General features: G+C 41.1%; 1 protein-coding gene across 5 annotated transcripts in view; it reads right to left on the bottom strand.

Moving 5' to 3' along the window:
* Nucleotides 1-16651, bottom strand: part of ADK (adenosine kinase) — a 466326-nt gene that overhangs the window by 155044 nt on the left and 294631 nt on the right. For all 5 annotated transcript variants that reach the window (XM_061634839.1, XM_061634838.1, XM_061634840.1 and 2 more), the window contains one exon: nucleotides 1460-1630. In XM_061634839.1, coding sequence (XP_061490823.1) covers nucleotides 1460-1630 — 171 coding nt within the window. The remainder of the gene's footprint in view (nucleotides 1-1459; nucleotides 1631-16651) is intronic.

The raw sequence follows: 16651 nt of genomic DNA, 5'->3' as shown, positions 1-16651 counted from the left end.
ACAGACTATGAAAAACCATAACACTATGCTGCAGAGGTGGTCCTGGGCCCTACAAGACTATCAAGTGGACTTCCAGTTCATAAAAGGCAAGGACAATGTATTGGCCGATGGACTGTCAAGGCAGGTGGCTGGGACTGCAGTGACGTGACCAGACGGAGGAACAAAGAAAGACATTTTCCCCAGAGAGACTTGTTTTACTTGTTAACGCGACGTATGAATCCTGGAACAGGAATAATACTTTGCAGTTATTTTTAAGGAGGGGGGAAATGTGATGTTCCTGTATTAATGTATATATGGTAAGTGCTGTTTGTATAGAAGATATGTGGTAAGTGGAATGAAAGAGGAGGGGGGAGTAAATGAGTAGTAGAATGCTGGATGATTGGGTGAGTGTTAGAATGGCTGAGCGTATAAAAGGAAGAATGACAGTTGAATCTGGTGTGGACGTTAGTGGGTTGTTTGAGAGGTGTTTGGTGGGGTTTTTGAGAGGAGATTGTGTGGAGAGTTGGTGGATGTGGGGAGAGTGTGGAGTTCGGATTAATACTAAGACAAGTATCACAGGAATAGATGAAACCATATGCTTATGTGCCTTTATAAAGTAATCTTGTTATTTCTAATATTTAATAAACACTATTTTGGTTTACCGGAGGCCTGATCCTTGGCTGGTGAATACACAGACCAGAGAGGAGGGCAAGGTACTTACCAAGGCTGAAGGGAAACTGTAACAATTGGTGGCAGCGGTGAAGGGAAGAATATAACACCACAAGTATCCAGAGCAAACCAGAAATATATGCATTCTATATAGATCAAAGGGATTGGGACAGCTTAAGCACTCAGTCACAGAGGTAACCTGATTGAGAGAGACTCAGGCAGAGTCTCTGGGAATACTGGTTATAGGACATGACTGGTGGTGCTGCCTAGCAGGGGGATCTGGTGAGGTCTGTGCTAGAGCGGAGAGAGAAACCATAAAAAAGGACAGTCCGGACTGGTGGAGTCCCTGGTGGTGCCTAGTGACAAGCAATAGCCATGAGCAGGTAGGAACCTGACAGGGAGAGCCAGGGAAGGGCGTCACAGCCTCTAACTACGTAGGAGTCTCTGGGCTACTCTCACTTTGCACAAGGAGAGAGGGACAGGCTAAAAACAGAAATTTCTAACACAGGTTAACAAATAACCAGTCTACTGAACCACTGATCAAAGTCTTAGAGCATATAACTTTGCTAACTTGCCTGCTAACACATACCTATGGTAGTAATTTGGAGCCTGTAAGAAAAACAATAATCAGCTTCTGTAAAAAGAGCCATATGTAGTTTCTTACTCATATCAAGCAACCAGCTGTTTACAATACTGCCTTACAATCTTTTTATGTTGTAAATTCTAGATCTTGTTATACCAAAACAGATATATTAATAAAGAGTAGAATCAGAGTAGAGATTTTGAAATGATATAGGTTAGCAACACTCACCGTTTCATTCCCAAATAGTATGTCAACGAAAGGCATTACTTTCATCATTGGTTCTTTGTAAAACTGGCTAATAAATGGTGCAGAAAGATTCAAACTGAAGATCTTGTTGTCTGCAGAAGCCTGAGAGGCCACTTTCAGTACAGATTCTGGTGATACTGTCAAAAAGAAACCCTGCAAACAAATGTAGAATAAATTGCTATTCAAATATGTTTAAAGAAACATTATTTCTGTTGGGAGGAGGATACACAGAAACCAATACAACGAATTTTGATAGCATGCTAACAGTTAAGGATAATTGAGTAAGAGTTTGGACATTAATTTGAGGACAGTTATTGAAGGATTTTATATAGCATCACTCCTAAAATGTCCAGATCAATATTATTAAGCCAATATTACTCCTATAACTTCTTTAGGGATGTACCTGTTTTATTCAGTAATTTGTACATATGCTAACCAACTAACCAAAAAACATTGCCTTTACAGTCGAGAATCCATAAATGTAGAAAAAAAACCCACTAGTGAAAAATTGAGAGCCAGCGTGGTGTAGTGGTTAGAGTGTTGGACTACGACCTGGGAGACCAGGGTTCGAATCCACACACAGTCATGAAGCTCACTGGGTGACTTTGGGCCAATCACTGTCTCTCAGCCTCAGAGGAAGGCAATGGTAAACCACCTCTGAATAGCGCTTACCATGAAAACCCTTGGTTCACAATAAGTCAGAATCGACTTGAAGGCATTACATTTTATTTAGTGAAAAATCACTTCAACTTGGGCCCAAAGTACCTTTTAAGGACTGCCAGACTCCCTATGTTCCACCTCCATCACTGAGGTCTTCTGATGGAGCACTCTTAGTGGTTTCTCATGCCCCTGAGATTCAGTTGGCTTCCACCAGAGACCAAGCCTTTAATGTGGCAGGTCCTGCCCTGTGGAACTCCTTATCAATAGAGGTTCGGCAGAAACCATCCTTCTTTCTTTCAGGCACCTCCTGAAAATGGAACTTTTTAAACAGGCCTTTTAATATGAATTTTCTTTTCCAATCAATGCAGTATTTATGGCTGCTTTTATTATTGTTTTTAATGATGTTTTTAACATCATTTTAATTCTATTATGTTTTTGTATGTTGTGATGCTGCCTTTATATCCCTTTATGAAAAGTGTGGCTTATTATTTTAATAAATAAATAAACTCCCGGTAATCAGGAATGTGTAGATTAAAATTTGGTGAATATATAATATTTTGCTATTTGTTAGAGCCACTATTAAAACAATGTTATTACTTTAAATAAACATACACTATGATTCATAAACAAGTACCAACGAGAGAGGGAGAATTTACAAGTCAATAAGACAACACTGTTGAATTCCATTTTACAAATTAACTATTAATAACCATTTTCAATTATGCTACTTAAGCAGTTAGCCCAGTATTATTCTTTTTAAATTAATCAATGAACAAACATGTCCTCAGCTGGCATGCAAAGATTAAATTTCTACTCTAATATTGTAATGTGTTCTACACAGGAATGCCCTTCAAGATGACTCAGTAGCTGTAGCTGGGGCAGACAGTTTCCGCCTATCTTTTTGAAAGGTTTTGGGAAGCACATGCATATGCAGCCTGACCTACATCAACTGCATGAGCTCACCTATACATTCTGGGATCCAGTTCCAGGGTTTTGAGTTGATCTATAGAGACTTCTATTGTCTAGGGTAGAAGATCCCAAACTGTGGTCTATGGACCATCAGTGGTCCGTGAGCTTCATTCAGCTGGTCCGTAGCATGTCCACATTAAATGTTCATATTGATTTTTAATTGTATTTTTATTGCTTCTTTTATTTCTTATGTTGTATTTGAATTCTATGAAAAGAAGCAATAAAGTACCATTAAAATCATACATAACCTAGCACAGAGCATTATAATTGCTACAACAGGAAGAAAAATAATTAAGTGAACCGCCAAGATCATCAGCAATTTTCAAGTGGTTCATGGGGGAAAAGTTTGGGAACCACTGGCCTAAGGCCATATATTGCAGGGACTCCAACATCAGCCCTCACATCAGGTACAGTTGACAGATTTGGTCCTGCTCTAAGTGTGAGAGGTTAGGAGGACAGGTGCAGCTAGACAATGAACCTTTACTGTGACAGCTCCTCAATTATGGAATAATCTGTCTGAAGAAGCCAGAAGATGCTCTTCTTGATCACTTTTGACTAATATGACTTTGCGAGCTGTGCTTGTGCTCTCTTTTGATTGACAGCTGTGTTTTCTTCTTTTTAATGAAAGCTATGTTTTGTAGCATAAAAAAAGTAATAAACAATTATATTTTTTCTAACAACAAAACAAAGGAGAAACCATTTCTCTAACTTAACTTACAGCGCAAAACAAAATTTAAAAATCTAGGAATACAATCCTGTACGTGCCCACTCAGAAGTAAGTCCAACTGAGTTAATGAGACTTACACCCAAGTATGCACATACAGCCTAAAAACTGGTTTAGAGGACCTATTTTGGCTGAGAAGTAGGGTAAAAATACCTGGAATAAAAATAAAAGATTTCTCTGTCAGAAGAGATATCACATACGATTTTAACTTTTGACTGCTTAATTTATACTTGCAGCTTCTGCCTAAAAACTCTGACTAAGGGCGCATTCCTATAGGTATGTATGCTGGGCTGAGGGTAGTTAAGACACAGAGGATCTCTGGCTAAGAAGGCTGGGTCCCTGCTCAGCCAAATTATGCTGGCATAAATTCCTCATCCCAGCTCAGCAGGCACACACCCCCAGCTCACCTGGCTCAGCTGAGACTAGCATAAATTAAACTGGCATAAATTCTGGGGTGTGTGGTGGGGGTAGGTTCAGTAGGAGGGGGATTTACACTGTATCCTACAGCCATTCAGCACGGTCATGTGACCTCCAGTCCCAGCATAAATTAAGTCAGGAAAAAAGGTTTACGTAAAAACACACAATAGTGTTGGATGTTGTATCTGGCGCAAGCAGATGCCCAGGATGCAGAACAGTATAGTGACAGGCTAGATGCCAGTTGAAGCAATGAGCCAGACAAGTAATAAGTTTTAAGAGTCACTTTACTGACAATAGAATATATCACAAGCTCTCTCTCTGTACAAACTCCTCGACCCCCACACCGACTGGCCAGATCTGCTAAGTCTTATAGATAAGGCCAGCTGGTTGCCTTGGATACTTGTCCTTGAGATCTGCACGGACTCTGTGCTTCTTGGCCTTGTAACTCTGCTGTGGAAAAATACATTCAGGCACTCTTTCTTTGCCAACACCCCCCACCTATTTTTCCATAGCATAAACCTTTATCATTTACATTACATCTTTCATGTTTCTTCTAACTTTTGTTATCACAATTACAGTTACATTTCTTTACTTCAGTTTACATCAGCATCATTTGTAATACAGTTACTCCATTGCAATCTCAGCATCATTTTCATTATATTTCTTTCAGCAATTATTTTTCATGATTCCCATCATCTCACTTTCGCTGTCATACCTACTTGATTTATCAGTTTTAAGAACTTGTCTTCACTTAGTGGTTTTGTCATAACGTCAGCCAGCATATCAGCAGTGTTACAATAAGTTAATTCCACAAACCCTTGTTTAATCATTTCTCTGACATGGTGATATTTGATGCTGATATGCTTGGTTCTCTTGGTGTGTGCTTCTGACTGAGCTAGCTTAATGCAGGTCTGATTGTCCTCATATATTTTGATTGGTTTGTCTATGCCTTTTCCAATTTCAAACAGTAGATGGTCGAACCAGGTAAGTTCGTTACAAACCAGAGACAACGCTATATATTCAGCTTCTGAACTCGATGTAGCCACTATAGCTTGCCTCTTACTGCACCAATCAATCACTGAATCATATAATAGAATGACAACACCAGTAGTAGACTTGCGGCTACTGGGATCGCCAGCATGATCCGCATCTACATAGCAGCACATACTCCCGTGTTTACTGCTGGACAACACTAGACCTTTACTGCTAGTACCTTGCAAATACCTCAGGACTCGTTTTATTCCTTGCCAATATGTCTCAGTAGGCTGTTCTACTTTTCGACTTAAGATGCTAACAGCATTACAAATGTCAGGTCTTGTTACCTTAACAAGATATTGCAACTGTCCTATGATGTGTCTGTACCTAGCAGGGTTTTCACAAGCTGTCTCTGTGGTTTCTTGTTGAAATGATGTTGTCATGGGAGTCCCTACTGCCTTACATTCAGACATCCCACATTCTGCTAGTATTTGTTTTATCTTTCCTTCCTGTTTTAACACGAAACTCCCGTCTGAACCCCGTATGACCTCTGTACCTAAATAATGACTTACAGGTCCCAAACTTTTCGTTACTACATGTTGTTTCAGACTATTATGGAACTCTCTTTCGTCTTCCTCCCCATGGGAAAAGTACAGGATGTCATCTACATAAACTAGGCAGTATGTGAGCCCCCCCTTTGTTTCTTTCACATACACACAGGGGTCTGCCACACAACGCTTGAAATTCATTGACTGCAGAACATCATCTAATTTTTCGTTCCAACAGCGCGCACTCTGGCGCAGACCATAAAGGGATTTCTGTAACTTGCAAACTAGACCTGTCTGTGTTTCACATCCGGGAGGCTGTTCCATATAGATTTCTTCTTTTAACTCCCCATGTAAAAACGCCGTGCCGATGTCATAGTGGCTTACATGCATGTTTTCTATGGCAGCTATTTTTAGCAAAACCCTGATTGACTCATGTTTCACCACGGGAGCGAAAACTGCATCGTAGTCCGTCCCGAATTGCTGTGTAAAGCCCTTAGCTACTAGGCGTGCCCTATACCTTTGTATCTGTCCTGTACTCGACCACTTACGTTTAAATATCCATTTACACCCTATAGCTTTCTTCCCTGGGGGCAGAGGTACTAGCGTCCATGTGCCATTTTTTCGCATTGCTTCCAGCTCCTCTTTCATCGCTGCATGCCATTCATTCTGTTCGGCTATGGGTAATTGTTTTATATCCCCGAGGCTTGAGGGCTCTTTGTCCTGCTCTGTTTTATTAGCCACAACATCAGCATCAATCACTGGTGTCTGTGCTTTCAATGACTGCGTTAGGTTAATCCCTATTGAACCTCTATGTGTCCTGTCTGTGTCTTTACTGAGGACTCTCAGCTGCATATAGAACAGTGACTTCTTTACTATCCCTTTCATGAATATTTTTTCTCCTATCATAATATGCACTGAACCCCTTTTGAACATTACAATGAACCCCATTTCATTGAGTTTCGACACAGCCATAATGTTGCATTCAATATCAGGAACAAACAGCACATCAGTCATAATGGTATTGAAACCTGCTAATTTCACTGTTCCTCTACTTTTGATAAGTTTCTTAGATCCATCAGCCATTATCACATGATCCTCTACGTCACAAAATGTATGAAACATGGATTTATCTTTGATTATACTATTTGTTGCCCCACTGTCAATTGCCCATAAATCTTTACAGTTATTTCCCTGCTCATTGTTAATACATTGCTTATTCTTACTAGCATAGATCACCTGTACACATGGTTTTCTTCCTCTTTCTCTTCTTCTTGCTTCACAATTCCTTTGAAGATGTTGCTTGGAATCAGAAAAATAACATGCCTTTTGTCCATACAGTCTCTCTTGTGCTGCTTTGTTGTTCTGCTTTTCCACGTTGTGTTTAGACTCAGTCTTTTCCTGCTTTGCCATTTCTTGCCTTCTTTGGAATTCTTGTAAAAGTTTGCCTTCTATATAATGCATATTGAGATTTGCATCGTCCATTGCTTCCAAAGAGCTCACCAGACTATCATAACATGAATCTAGTGAAGATAATGTGATATACACTTTTTGCGTTTCAGAATGTTCAATTTCACGTTCTGACAACTCAGTAAACAGTCTGTTTATTTCCAACAAATGCTCTAACATGGTTGTATCTCCAGATAAGCGCATCTGATACAATCTTCTGGCAAGATATATTTTAGAACTGGCAGTCTTTTTCACATGAATATTTCTTAAAGTTTCCCAGGTTTCCTTAGCTGTTGTTGCATCACGCACGTGCAGTAATTGAGAATCATCAATAGCAAGAACAATTAACGCCTTTGCCCTCTCATCCAGCCTTCTCCAATCTGCTGGAATAGGCACCCCGGCGGGTGGGTCTTCTGCGATAGCTTTCCACAGGTCTTCTTTCACTAGAAAAGCCTGCATTCTCTGTTTCCAAGTGCCATAATTTTTCCCTGTCAGCCTTTCCAAGGGAATCCCGGCCGATAACGTAACAGACATATTCTCGCTTTTCACAGTTCACCGCCTTTGTAATTAGAGCTTCTCACCTCTGTCCTTCAGTCAGTTATTCCCACGGCTCTCTCACAGCTTTCAGCTCAGCTTTCGGTTTCTCCGTCTTTCTGCTGTTTTACTCGCTGGTCTGCAGTTCTGGCTTTTCTCTGCCGCTTTTCTGCAATCCTCCGCTCCAGGTAATCCTCAGCACCAGGTAATCCTCAGCACCAGGTAACCATCAGCACCAGGTAACCATCCTCTGCTACCACTTGTCGGATGTTGTATCTGGCGCAAGCAGATGCCCAGGATGCAGAACAGTATAGTGACAGGCTAGATGCCAGTTGAAGCAATGAGCCAGACAAGTAATAAGTTTTAAGAGTCACTTTATTGACAATAGAATATATCACAAGCTCTCTCTCTGTACAAACTCCTCGACCCCCACACCGACTGGCCAGATCTGCTAAGTCTTATAGATAAGGCCAGCTGGTTGCCTTGGATACTTGTCCTTGAGATCTGCACGGACTCTGTGCTTCTTGGCCTTGTAACTCTGCTGTGGAAAAATACATTCAGGCACTCTGTCTTTGCCAACAAATAGTTGGGTTTTGCTGTTTTGATTTTCTTTCCACTGGGCTATACTGACTAATCCATACCCCCCCCTCCACGGCTTCTGAATGGGTTAGGATCTGGAGTACCTTAGCCGGTGTAACCTCAGCCAGTAAGATTGCTACACTAGATGCTACAAGGTATTTTGATATAATTACAATCTGCTGTTAATTATTTATGGCATGATTACATTTTTCATGCAATACCTGGTAAGTTCTGTTCACAGTTGCAAGATCATATGTTGAATTTGGATGTTCATGTAATTATGAACACCTTTGATGACTATATAATTATGGGTAACATTTATATAATGCATAAAATAACAAACAAAAGCTAAGTACTTCAACTTTATTTTAAAAGAAAAATGGCAGAGCCTTAGCTGATTTAATTTATTATAAGCTACTGATTATGGAGCATAAATATGTGGAAGCATGTACTGTATTGCAGAGAGAGTTGTGAAAGAAATGTTACATTAAGAAAATCTGAAACATTAGAAGCTATCTGGCAACCTCACTGCATATAATATTCCTGAAACTTGCACTGATTAAGGCTGTGCCAAATATTCCTCTTTCAGAATATGCTACTAAACATATAATTAGCCTGTTTTCCATGCCCATAATGTGCTACAACATCTTTGAGCCACAAGATTGCAACTGTGATGGGAAACAAATGAGAACAAAATAATATCTTCAATTATTTATATGAGCACTCAAGTAGCTGATTTTTTAAAAATCTTTTATTTTAGAAATTTGAGTAATACAACAAAACTGCCCTTTAGGTTCCAGCACAGGGGAAGCAATGAAAAGAAAGTACACTGGGTAAGTGATTCACTTCTTACAATGTCAATTAAAAAGAAAAGAATGAAATGATAATATAAGCAGCACAATGGAAAAATAAAATAAAAGTGATGCTGGCAGGTAAATAACATTAACTCTAGAGTAAACAACGATCATAATTTTCTTTATTAAGTCTTTATTGTTTTTCAAGAAAAAATCTTCCCAAAGTGATATGTTAAACACACAATAAAATACAATTTAAGACTATATAAAATATCACAAAAACAGTATTTCAAAACATTACTGAAACCCAAGGGGCCCAACAGTAATAAAGAGTAATATAAAATTAGGCACAAATATTAGTTCTGCAATTCTGATCAAATTAGTTGCTAAAGGTTACAGTAAATAGCTAGATATTTAAGGCTCATTTAAAACGTACAATGGACGGGGCTTGTCAGATGCTCTATGGACTTGTATTCTACAATTGTGGGCCCATGGTCGAAAATGCTCTCATCCGTGCTCATCAATCTAACTTCCATTATAGATGGGCACCTCAGCAGGGCTTCAAGGCAGATATTAAGGTACGAGTATGTTGTTAAAGATACAGGTGGTCCTTTAGGCAACCTGGTCCTAAACCATTTAGGGCTTTAAAGGTCATAACAAGCTCTTTAAATTGGGCCTGAAAATGCCCTGGCAATAATTACAACTGGTATAATATGTTCTGACCACTTGGCTCCAACCAATATCTGGGCAGCTGCATTTTGTACCAGTTTTAAGGCCAGCCGCAAATAGAAAACACTACAGTAATCTAGTCTGGATGCTACTAGTGCATTCATAACTAAGGCAAGGTCTCTTCAGATACGGTTGTGGCCTGCATACCAGCAGAATGTAAGGAACACCCCTGGCCACTGCCACAGGAGGCTACCCAGTTAGTGCCAAGTCCAGAACTACTCCTAAGCTGCAAATGTTGTCTTTCAGGGGAAGTGCAACCCTGTTAAGACCAGCTTCAGCCTTCCATTCAGAGTAGTCAGTTTCTCCACCTCTAGCACCTCCACCTTGTTTGAATTAATTTTCAGCTTCTAGTTCATTTCAGCCCTAGTTCATTTCATTACTTCCTCCATTCATTGGTTCAAAAATTTGACAGCCTCCCTGGGATGAGTAGATGGAAAAGAGAGGTAGAGCTGAGTGTTAACAACATACTGATGACCTTTTAGTCCAAACCCTTCAGATGACTTCTCATAAAGTTTTCAAGCAGATGTTAAACAGCATGAGCGACAAGTCAGAATCTTAGGGTACCACATAGGCTAAGGGATGCAATGAAAGTCCCCCAGCACCATTTTCTGAGACTGATTCTCCAAGGACCAGAATCACAGTAACTGTGCCTCCTGTGCTCAACCTGGATAGCCAGTCCAGGATACCATGGGTGATGGTACTGAAAGTTGCTGAGCAGTCCAGGAGAATCAATAGGGTTCAATCCCCCCCCAAAAAAATTCTCTGGCATAAATCATCTTCCAGGGCAACCAAAGCTGTTTCAATCCTGAAAATGGGCTTGATGCCACACTGGAATGGATTCAAATAATCAGTAATATTCAACACTGCCTCAAGTTGTCTGGCCACCACTCACACCACTATGTTGCTCAAGAATCAACATGTATTGCATGTTAACCTTACTGGTCTTTATAAAGTGGGCCCAAAATGTGGTTTTCCATGAACAGAAGAGATCCTTCCATTTGCAAAAGGGCTGCTTCTGTTCATGGAACCAAACGATCTAGCAGAGGCTTTGGTGAACAGAGAGGAAGACTGCTGATTCCCCTTGAACAGGGTATTGCTTGCAGAAATGAAGTAATGTTCCTGGCATAAATATAAATGCCAACAAATAAATACTTTAACTGTTTATATAAGTAGATGTTTCAACACAAACTTCAATAAAGGAGGGGGATTAGCTCAAAGGGGGTTGAATAGGAGAGTTAATCAGTATAAAAGCTCAGCTAGATTGTATGCCACATGCTAACAGAGGTTTCAGCCAGCAAGCACAAAGAAACTGCAAAAGGCAAGAAGAATTCCTTTAAAAAGTGGAAATCTTTCCCAAATGGGAACAACACAGGAGTACTGTATGGAAATACTCCAAATTCAGCCACATCATGGATTTATATAATGGTATTATGATACTCGGCACCTGCTTGTTGTTTAGAGTATACACGGTAAGTAGTGAAAGAGGAGGGGGAGTGAATGGGCAATAGAATGCTTGATGATTGGCTGAATGTTTAAAATGGCTGACAGTATAAATGAAAGGATGACAGGTAAATCTGGGTGAATGTGAGGTGGTGAATTGTGGAATCTGGGGGGAGAAGAGAAAGAGTGGATTGCTTGGTGGGGTTTGAGAGAGTTGTTTGCCAGGAGAGAGTGAAGAAGGAGGGGGGTAGAGTTCGGATTAGTATTGAGTAAAACCATATGCTTATGTGCCGTAAGAAGAAATCTTGTTAATCTTGTTAGCTTTGTTATCTGTAATAAATACTTAATTTGGTTTACCAAAGGCCTGATCCTTGGCTGGGGTTTCACAGACCAGAAGGGAGGGTAAGGTAATGACCAAGGCTGAAGGGGAACAGTAACAAATGGTGGCAGCGGTGAAGAGAATAACAATACCAGTATTCAGAGTCTCTGAATACTAGTATTAGGACGTGACTGGTGGTTGCCTAGCAGGGGGATCTGTTGAGATCTGTGCTAGAGCGGGGAGAGAAACCATAAGAGAGAGCGGTCCGGACTGGTGGAGTCCCTGGTGGTGCCTAGAGACAGGCAGTAACCACGAGCAGGTAGGAACCTGACAGGGAGAGCCAGGGAAGGACACCTCACAGGGTGGTCTGGAGATAGTGGGGTGGATGTCACCCCATTGTCATGGTCAGACCACTTCCTGGTGAAGTTTAGACTTATGGCTCCAATCCTTCCCTGCAGGGGGTGTGGACAGATTAAGATGGTCTGCTCCAGGAGCCTAATGGAATCTACAGGATTCCTGAATGCCCTGGAGGAGTTCCCAGTAGTTAGAGCAGGTGACCCTGTTGAAGCCCTTGTCAAGCTGTGGAACAGCAAGGCTCATAGGGACGGTTGTCCCCGAGAGCCCTCTCTAGCATAGTGGAGCCCAGCTTGCACCTTGGTACACCAGTGAGCAGTGAAACAGGCTGGACGATGGCTAGCAAGTGGCAAAAGAAGTGCTGTGAAGCTGACTGGACATGAGTAAAACAACATAACCGTGCCTACTGTGTGGTGCTGAGGGTGGCAAAGAAGGCACATTTCTCTGCCTCCATCACATCCTCAAGTACTCATTCAGTGCAGCGTTTCTGTATTGTCAGGGGTCTGTTCACAGCAACTCCAGGAAATGGAGTTTTAGACCCTTCAGCGGCCCACTTTGAATTTTTTGCAAGGCATTTTGAGGTAAAGTTGCTAGCCTCCGTAGCAGTCTTGATGCCCCATCCACATCTACTGTAGTCCCCAATGAGGTGTCCAGTGCAATGTATGCTGCAATTTCTTGGGAACGGTTTCAGTTGATGCGGCCTGATGACGTAGACAAGGTGCTTGCAATGATGTGGCCAGCAATGTGTCCTCTCGACTCTTGCCCTTCTTTGTTATTAAAGCTTGCCCAGGGGGGTTGACCGAGTGGATCCAGGGTGTGATCAATGCATCATTGCAGGAGGGAGTGGTTCCTGAAAGAGGCGGTGATCCGACCGCTCCTGAAAAAACCCACCCTGGACCCATTGGTTGCAAATACCCCTTTCTTAGGGAAGATGATTGAGAAGGTTGTGGCATAGCAATTGCAAGTACTCTTGGATGAAACAGATTATCTTGACCCATCCCAGTCTGGGTTCAGGCCCAGTTATGCGACTGAATCGGCCTTGGTAGCTCTGATGGATGACCTTTATTGGGAGAAGGAAAGGGGGAATGGGACCCTGTTATTCTTACTTGAACTCTACCATTGACCATGGTATCCTTTTGGGCTGGTGAGATGGGTATTGGAGGCACTGTTTTACAGTAGTACCGATCCTATCTCCAAGGTCATTTTCAGAGAATAGCACTGGGTGACTGTCTTTCGGCCCCTTGGCAATTGTGCTGTGGGGTGCCGCAGGGTACCATCTTGTTCCCCATGATGTTTAACATCTATATGAAGCCCTTGGGAGTGGTCATCAGGAGATTTGGGGTGAGGTGTCAGCAGTATACTGATAATACCCAGCTCTATTTCTCTATAACTTCTGAATTGGGGGAGGCCGTGCAAGCCCTGGGCTGCTGCCTGGAGTTGGGGGGGGCTGGATGAGGGCCAATAAACTGAGTCTGCATCCTAGCAAGATGGAGGCGCTGTTGGTTGGTGGTTCCCGAGTTCAGAAAATTGGTCAGTTGCCTGCTTTGGATGGGGCTGCACTCCCTCTGAAACAGCAGGTTCGTAGTCTGGGGGTGGACCTGGATCCATCTTTGTCACTAGAGGACCAGGCTACCTCAGTGACTAGGAGTGCCTTTTACCAGCTTCGGCTGGTAAGACAGCTGCGGCCATTTCTGGGCTGGGATAGCCTGACCACTGTTGTCCATGCACTGGTAACCTCCAGGTTAGATTACTGCAATGCTCTCTATGTGGGGCTCCCTTGAGGTTGGTCCAGAAGTTGCAGCTGGTGCCAAATGCAGTGGTGAGACTACTCACTGGCGCAGGGTATCATCTATATGTCACCCCGCTGCTGAAAGAATTGCACTGGCTGCCCATTTGTTACTGGGCCAAGTTCAAGGTTCTACTTTTTGGTGCACAAAGCCCTATACAGCTTGGGACCAGGAAACGTGAAAGACCATCTTATCCATTATATATCCAGTCGATCACTGCACTCTGCAGGTGAGGGCCTCCTGCAGATACCATCTTATCAGGAGGTCCAGTCTGCATAACATAGGAAATGGACTTTTAGTGTGGCAGCACCTACCCTGTGGAATTCTCTCCCCTTAAATATTAGACAGGCTCCATCTATGTTATCTTTTTGGCGCCTATTGAAGACCTTCCTCTTTCAACAAGACTTTTAAGTAGAGACCTTATCCCAGTCTGCGTCTGTGTTGGAATTGCTTTTTAATATGTTCTTAAACCTTCTTCTTCTTTTTTAAATGTTTTTTAATCTTTATTTTTAGAAGATGTTTTGAAAGCTTTTTTAAAAAAACCATTTTTAAAGATGTTTTGTTTTAATGTATTTTAACGTCTGTTTTTATGATGTTTTAAAGTGTTCTTAGTGCTTTTGTTTGCCACCCTGGCCTTCTGCTGGGAGGAAGGGTGGGATATAAATCAAATAATAAATAAAAAATAAATAAAATTGAAAAAGAATACAATGACTTGGGGGACTCAAGCATCCACAGCCATGCTTCAACACTGCTTCCTCCTCTAGTGGATTTAAACACACTGTGCTTAAAAGAACCACTTTCTAAGAAAGTGTCCCATTACTAAAAATGAAACACCACTTAAAATTAACGAAGCTCAGGGTCACATGAGAAATTTATCATGAACCTCACTTTGAAATATCAAAGTCTCTAGCAGCCAGGGTAGGGGTCTCTGTTAGAAAGGAATGCTAATAGGAAATTCCCTTGAACAACAATGTAGACCTAGCCAGTATTCTTCACATTTATTACATTTTAAAACCAGATTTCATCTTGTATTTTCAGCAAAATGAAATTGTTGATTAATTCTTTGATTTTCACTTATTTGATCCAGAATGAAGTTTGAAAGTGGACGGAGTACCGATGGCGCAAAAGCAAAAATGTATCTGAGTAATGATTTTGGCTTGCTGTAGTTTGCATTGTTTATTTTAATGGAAGTATGGCTTCATAATTGGAAAATGACTAAGGTTTAAGCTATTGTTTTATTTCCAGTGGGCAGTGTTCCTGTTTTTGATGAAAGCTGAATTTCAAACAGTTTTTTTGTACTAAAGTAAAAAGCTGAACTGTCAGTACATGTGCTTATATTGACCCTGACATTTTCCTTTAAATAAATGCCAACATGTCAAAAGAAGGAGGCTGCTTTAAGACTGGAACAGTTTCATTAATGCTAAAGCAAACTCTTAATTGTTGCCACATTGGCATTTATCATTACAACTGCAGAGCAGGTCCCCAAGATACAGCAGTGAACATTAACAGCGTTAAACATTATCTTATGCATATCTAAGACTTTGCTTTAGAAATGCACATAGATTTTGAATTAAGTACTCTGGTCACAATCCAGACAACTGCTTTACACACACCTAGTGTGACTTTTGACACCCACCCCTTACTTTGAACAGCAAATCTCCAGGAAGTATCACATGCTGCTTTTGAAATTTAACTGGCTCCCTAAGTTCTCCATCCCAAGCACTACTGGCATATGGAAACAGTGTGATTGTTCCACAGATACTCTGTTACAATGTCCCTTTTTGTGAACATTGCCTTTCATTTATATCCTACTTTCCTCAAAGCAGCTCAGGAAAGTGAATATACAAGTAGTTTCTTTTTAACAAGACAATTTCAGAACAACCCTGTAAGGTAGATTAACCTGAGAAACCATGAATGTCATTAGTTGGGATTTCAGCCTGCATTTGACAAGCGATAATTTAGCAAGTTGGGAACATTGTCAAAAAGGGCCCATGGTCCTTTTTAGTTTATCTTAGCTGCTTAGGTTAGACTGAAAAAGAATTGGTCCTAACAGATTTGCCAGAGATTAATTTGGATTTTCATCAACCCCAACTTGCTTTCATTATCAGATAATCCAGCCTTGAAACCACATAATTATTGCTATCGGTATATCTTACAGTAAACTAGCACTGGCTAAAATATTCCCTCCATTTCAGCACCATCATCAGACTATGCTGCACTAAGAAAGTTCAAGGAAACACTACACAAACACTGCTGGATCCTTCAACATGTTTGAAAGATGCACTCACACAGCCCACAGAAGATCTGGAAACGCATACTTTGGCCTGCCTCTCACTGAGATTGTAAACCTGTATCTGGACTGTACTACTTAAGATTGCAGATGGGGATAACTATGGTTTAATGCTTCTCCCTACAAAATAATTTCTTCCACACAGAAAACTAAAGACATTTTTATGCAGGGATATTTTGTATTTTTCATGGGAGTAGCATTCAATCCTGTGAATGCTCACCTGCAGTCCAATTTGGTATGACCCAAACACAGGTTTATAACATCAGTGAGAACTACTCCCTGATAACCTTGTGTAATTAAGGCTTGTAAGATAAATAGCAGAGGAGTCCAAGGCTACTTAGAGACATGAATTCAGTATGCAACATTAAGATAAAGGTTAGAGAAGAACTGTGAAGGTTAAAGATGCATAACTTTACAAGGAGACTGTTGAACCAATGTCTATGTGATTCTTTTGTGTAATGTTTAAGATGCATACTTACTGTGGTAGTTAACAACATGTCTAATGTTTTCTCAAGATGGGTCTGCTCTAGGTTGTGGGGCATACATGGGGGGGAAAGTCTCACTGTGCAATCAGAAGTAATTCCACTTGTGCATTTATTTAGTTGAATA

Source organism: Rhineura floridana, chromosome 7 (genome assembly GCF_030035675.1).
Source record: "Rhineura floridana isolate rRhiFlo1 chromosome 7, rRhiFlo1.hap2, whole genome shotgun sequence".
Classification (NCBI taxonomy): Eukaryota; Metazoa; Chordata; class Lepidosauria; order Squamata; family Rhineuridae; genus Rhineura; species Rhineura floridana.
The sequence above is the reverse complement of the archived record's forward strand: the minus strand, read 5'-3'. Positions and strand labels throughout refer to the sequence as shown.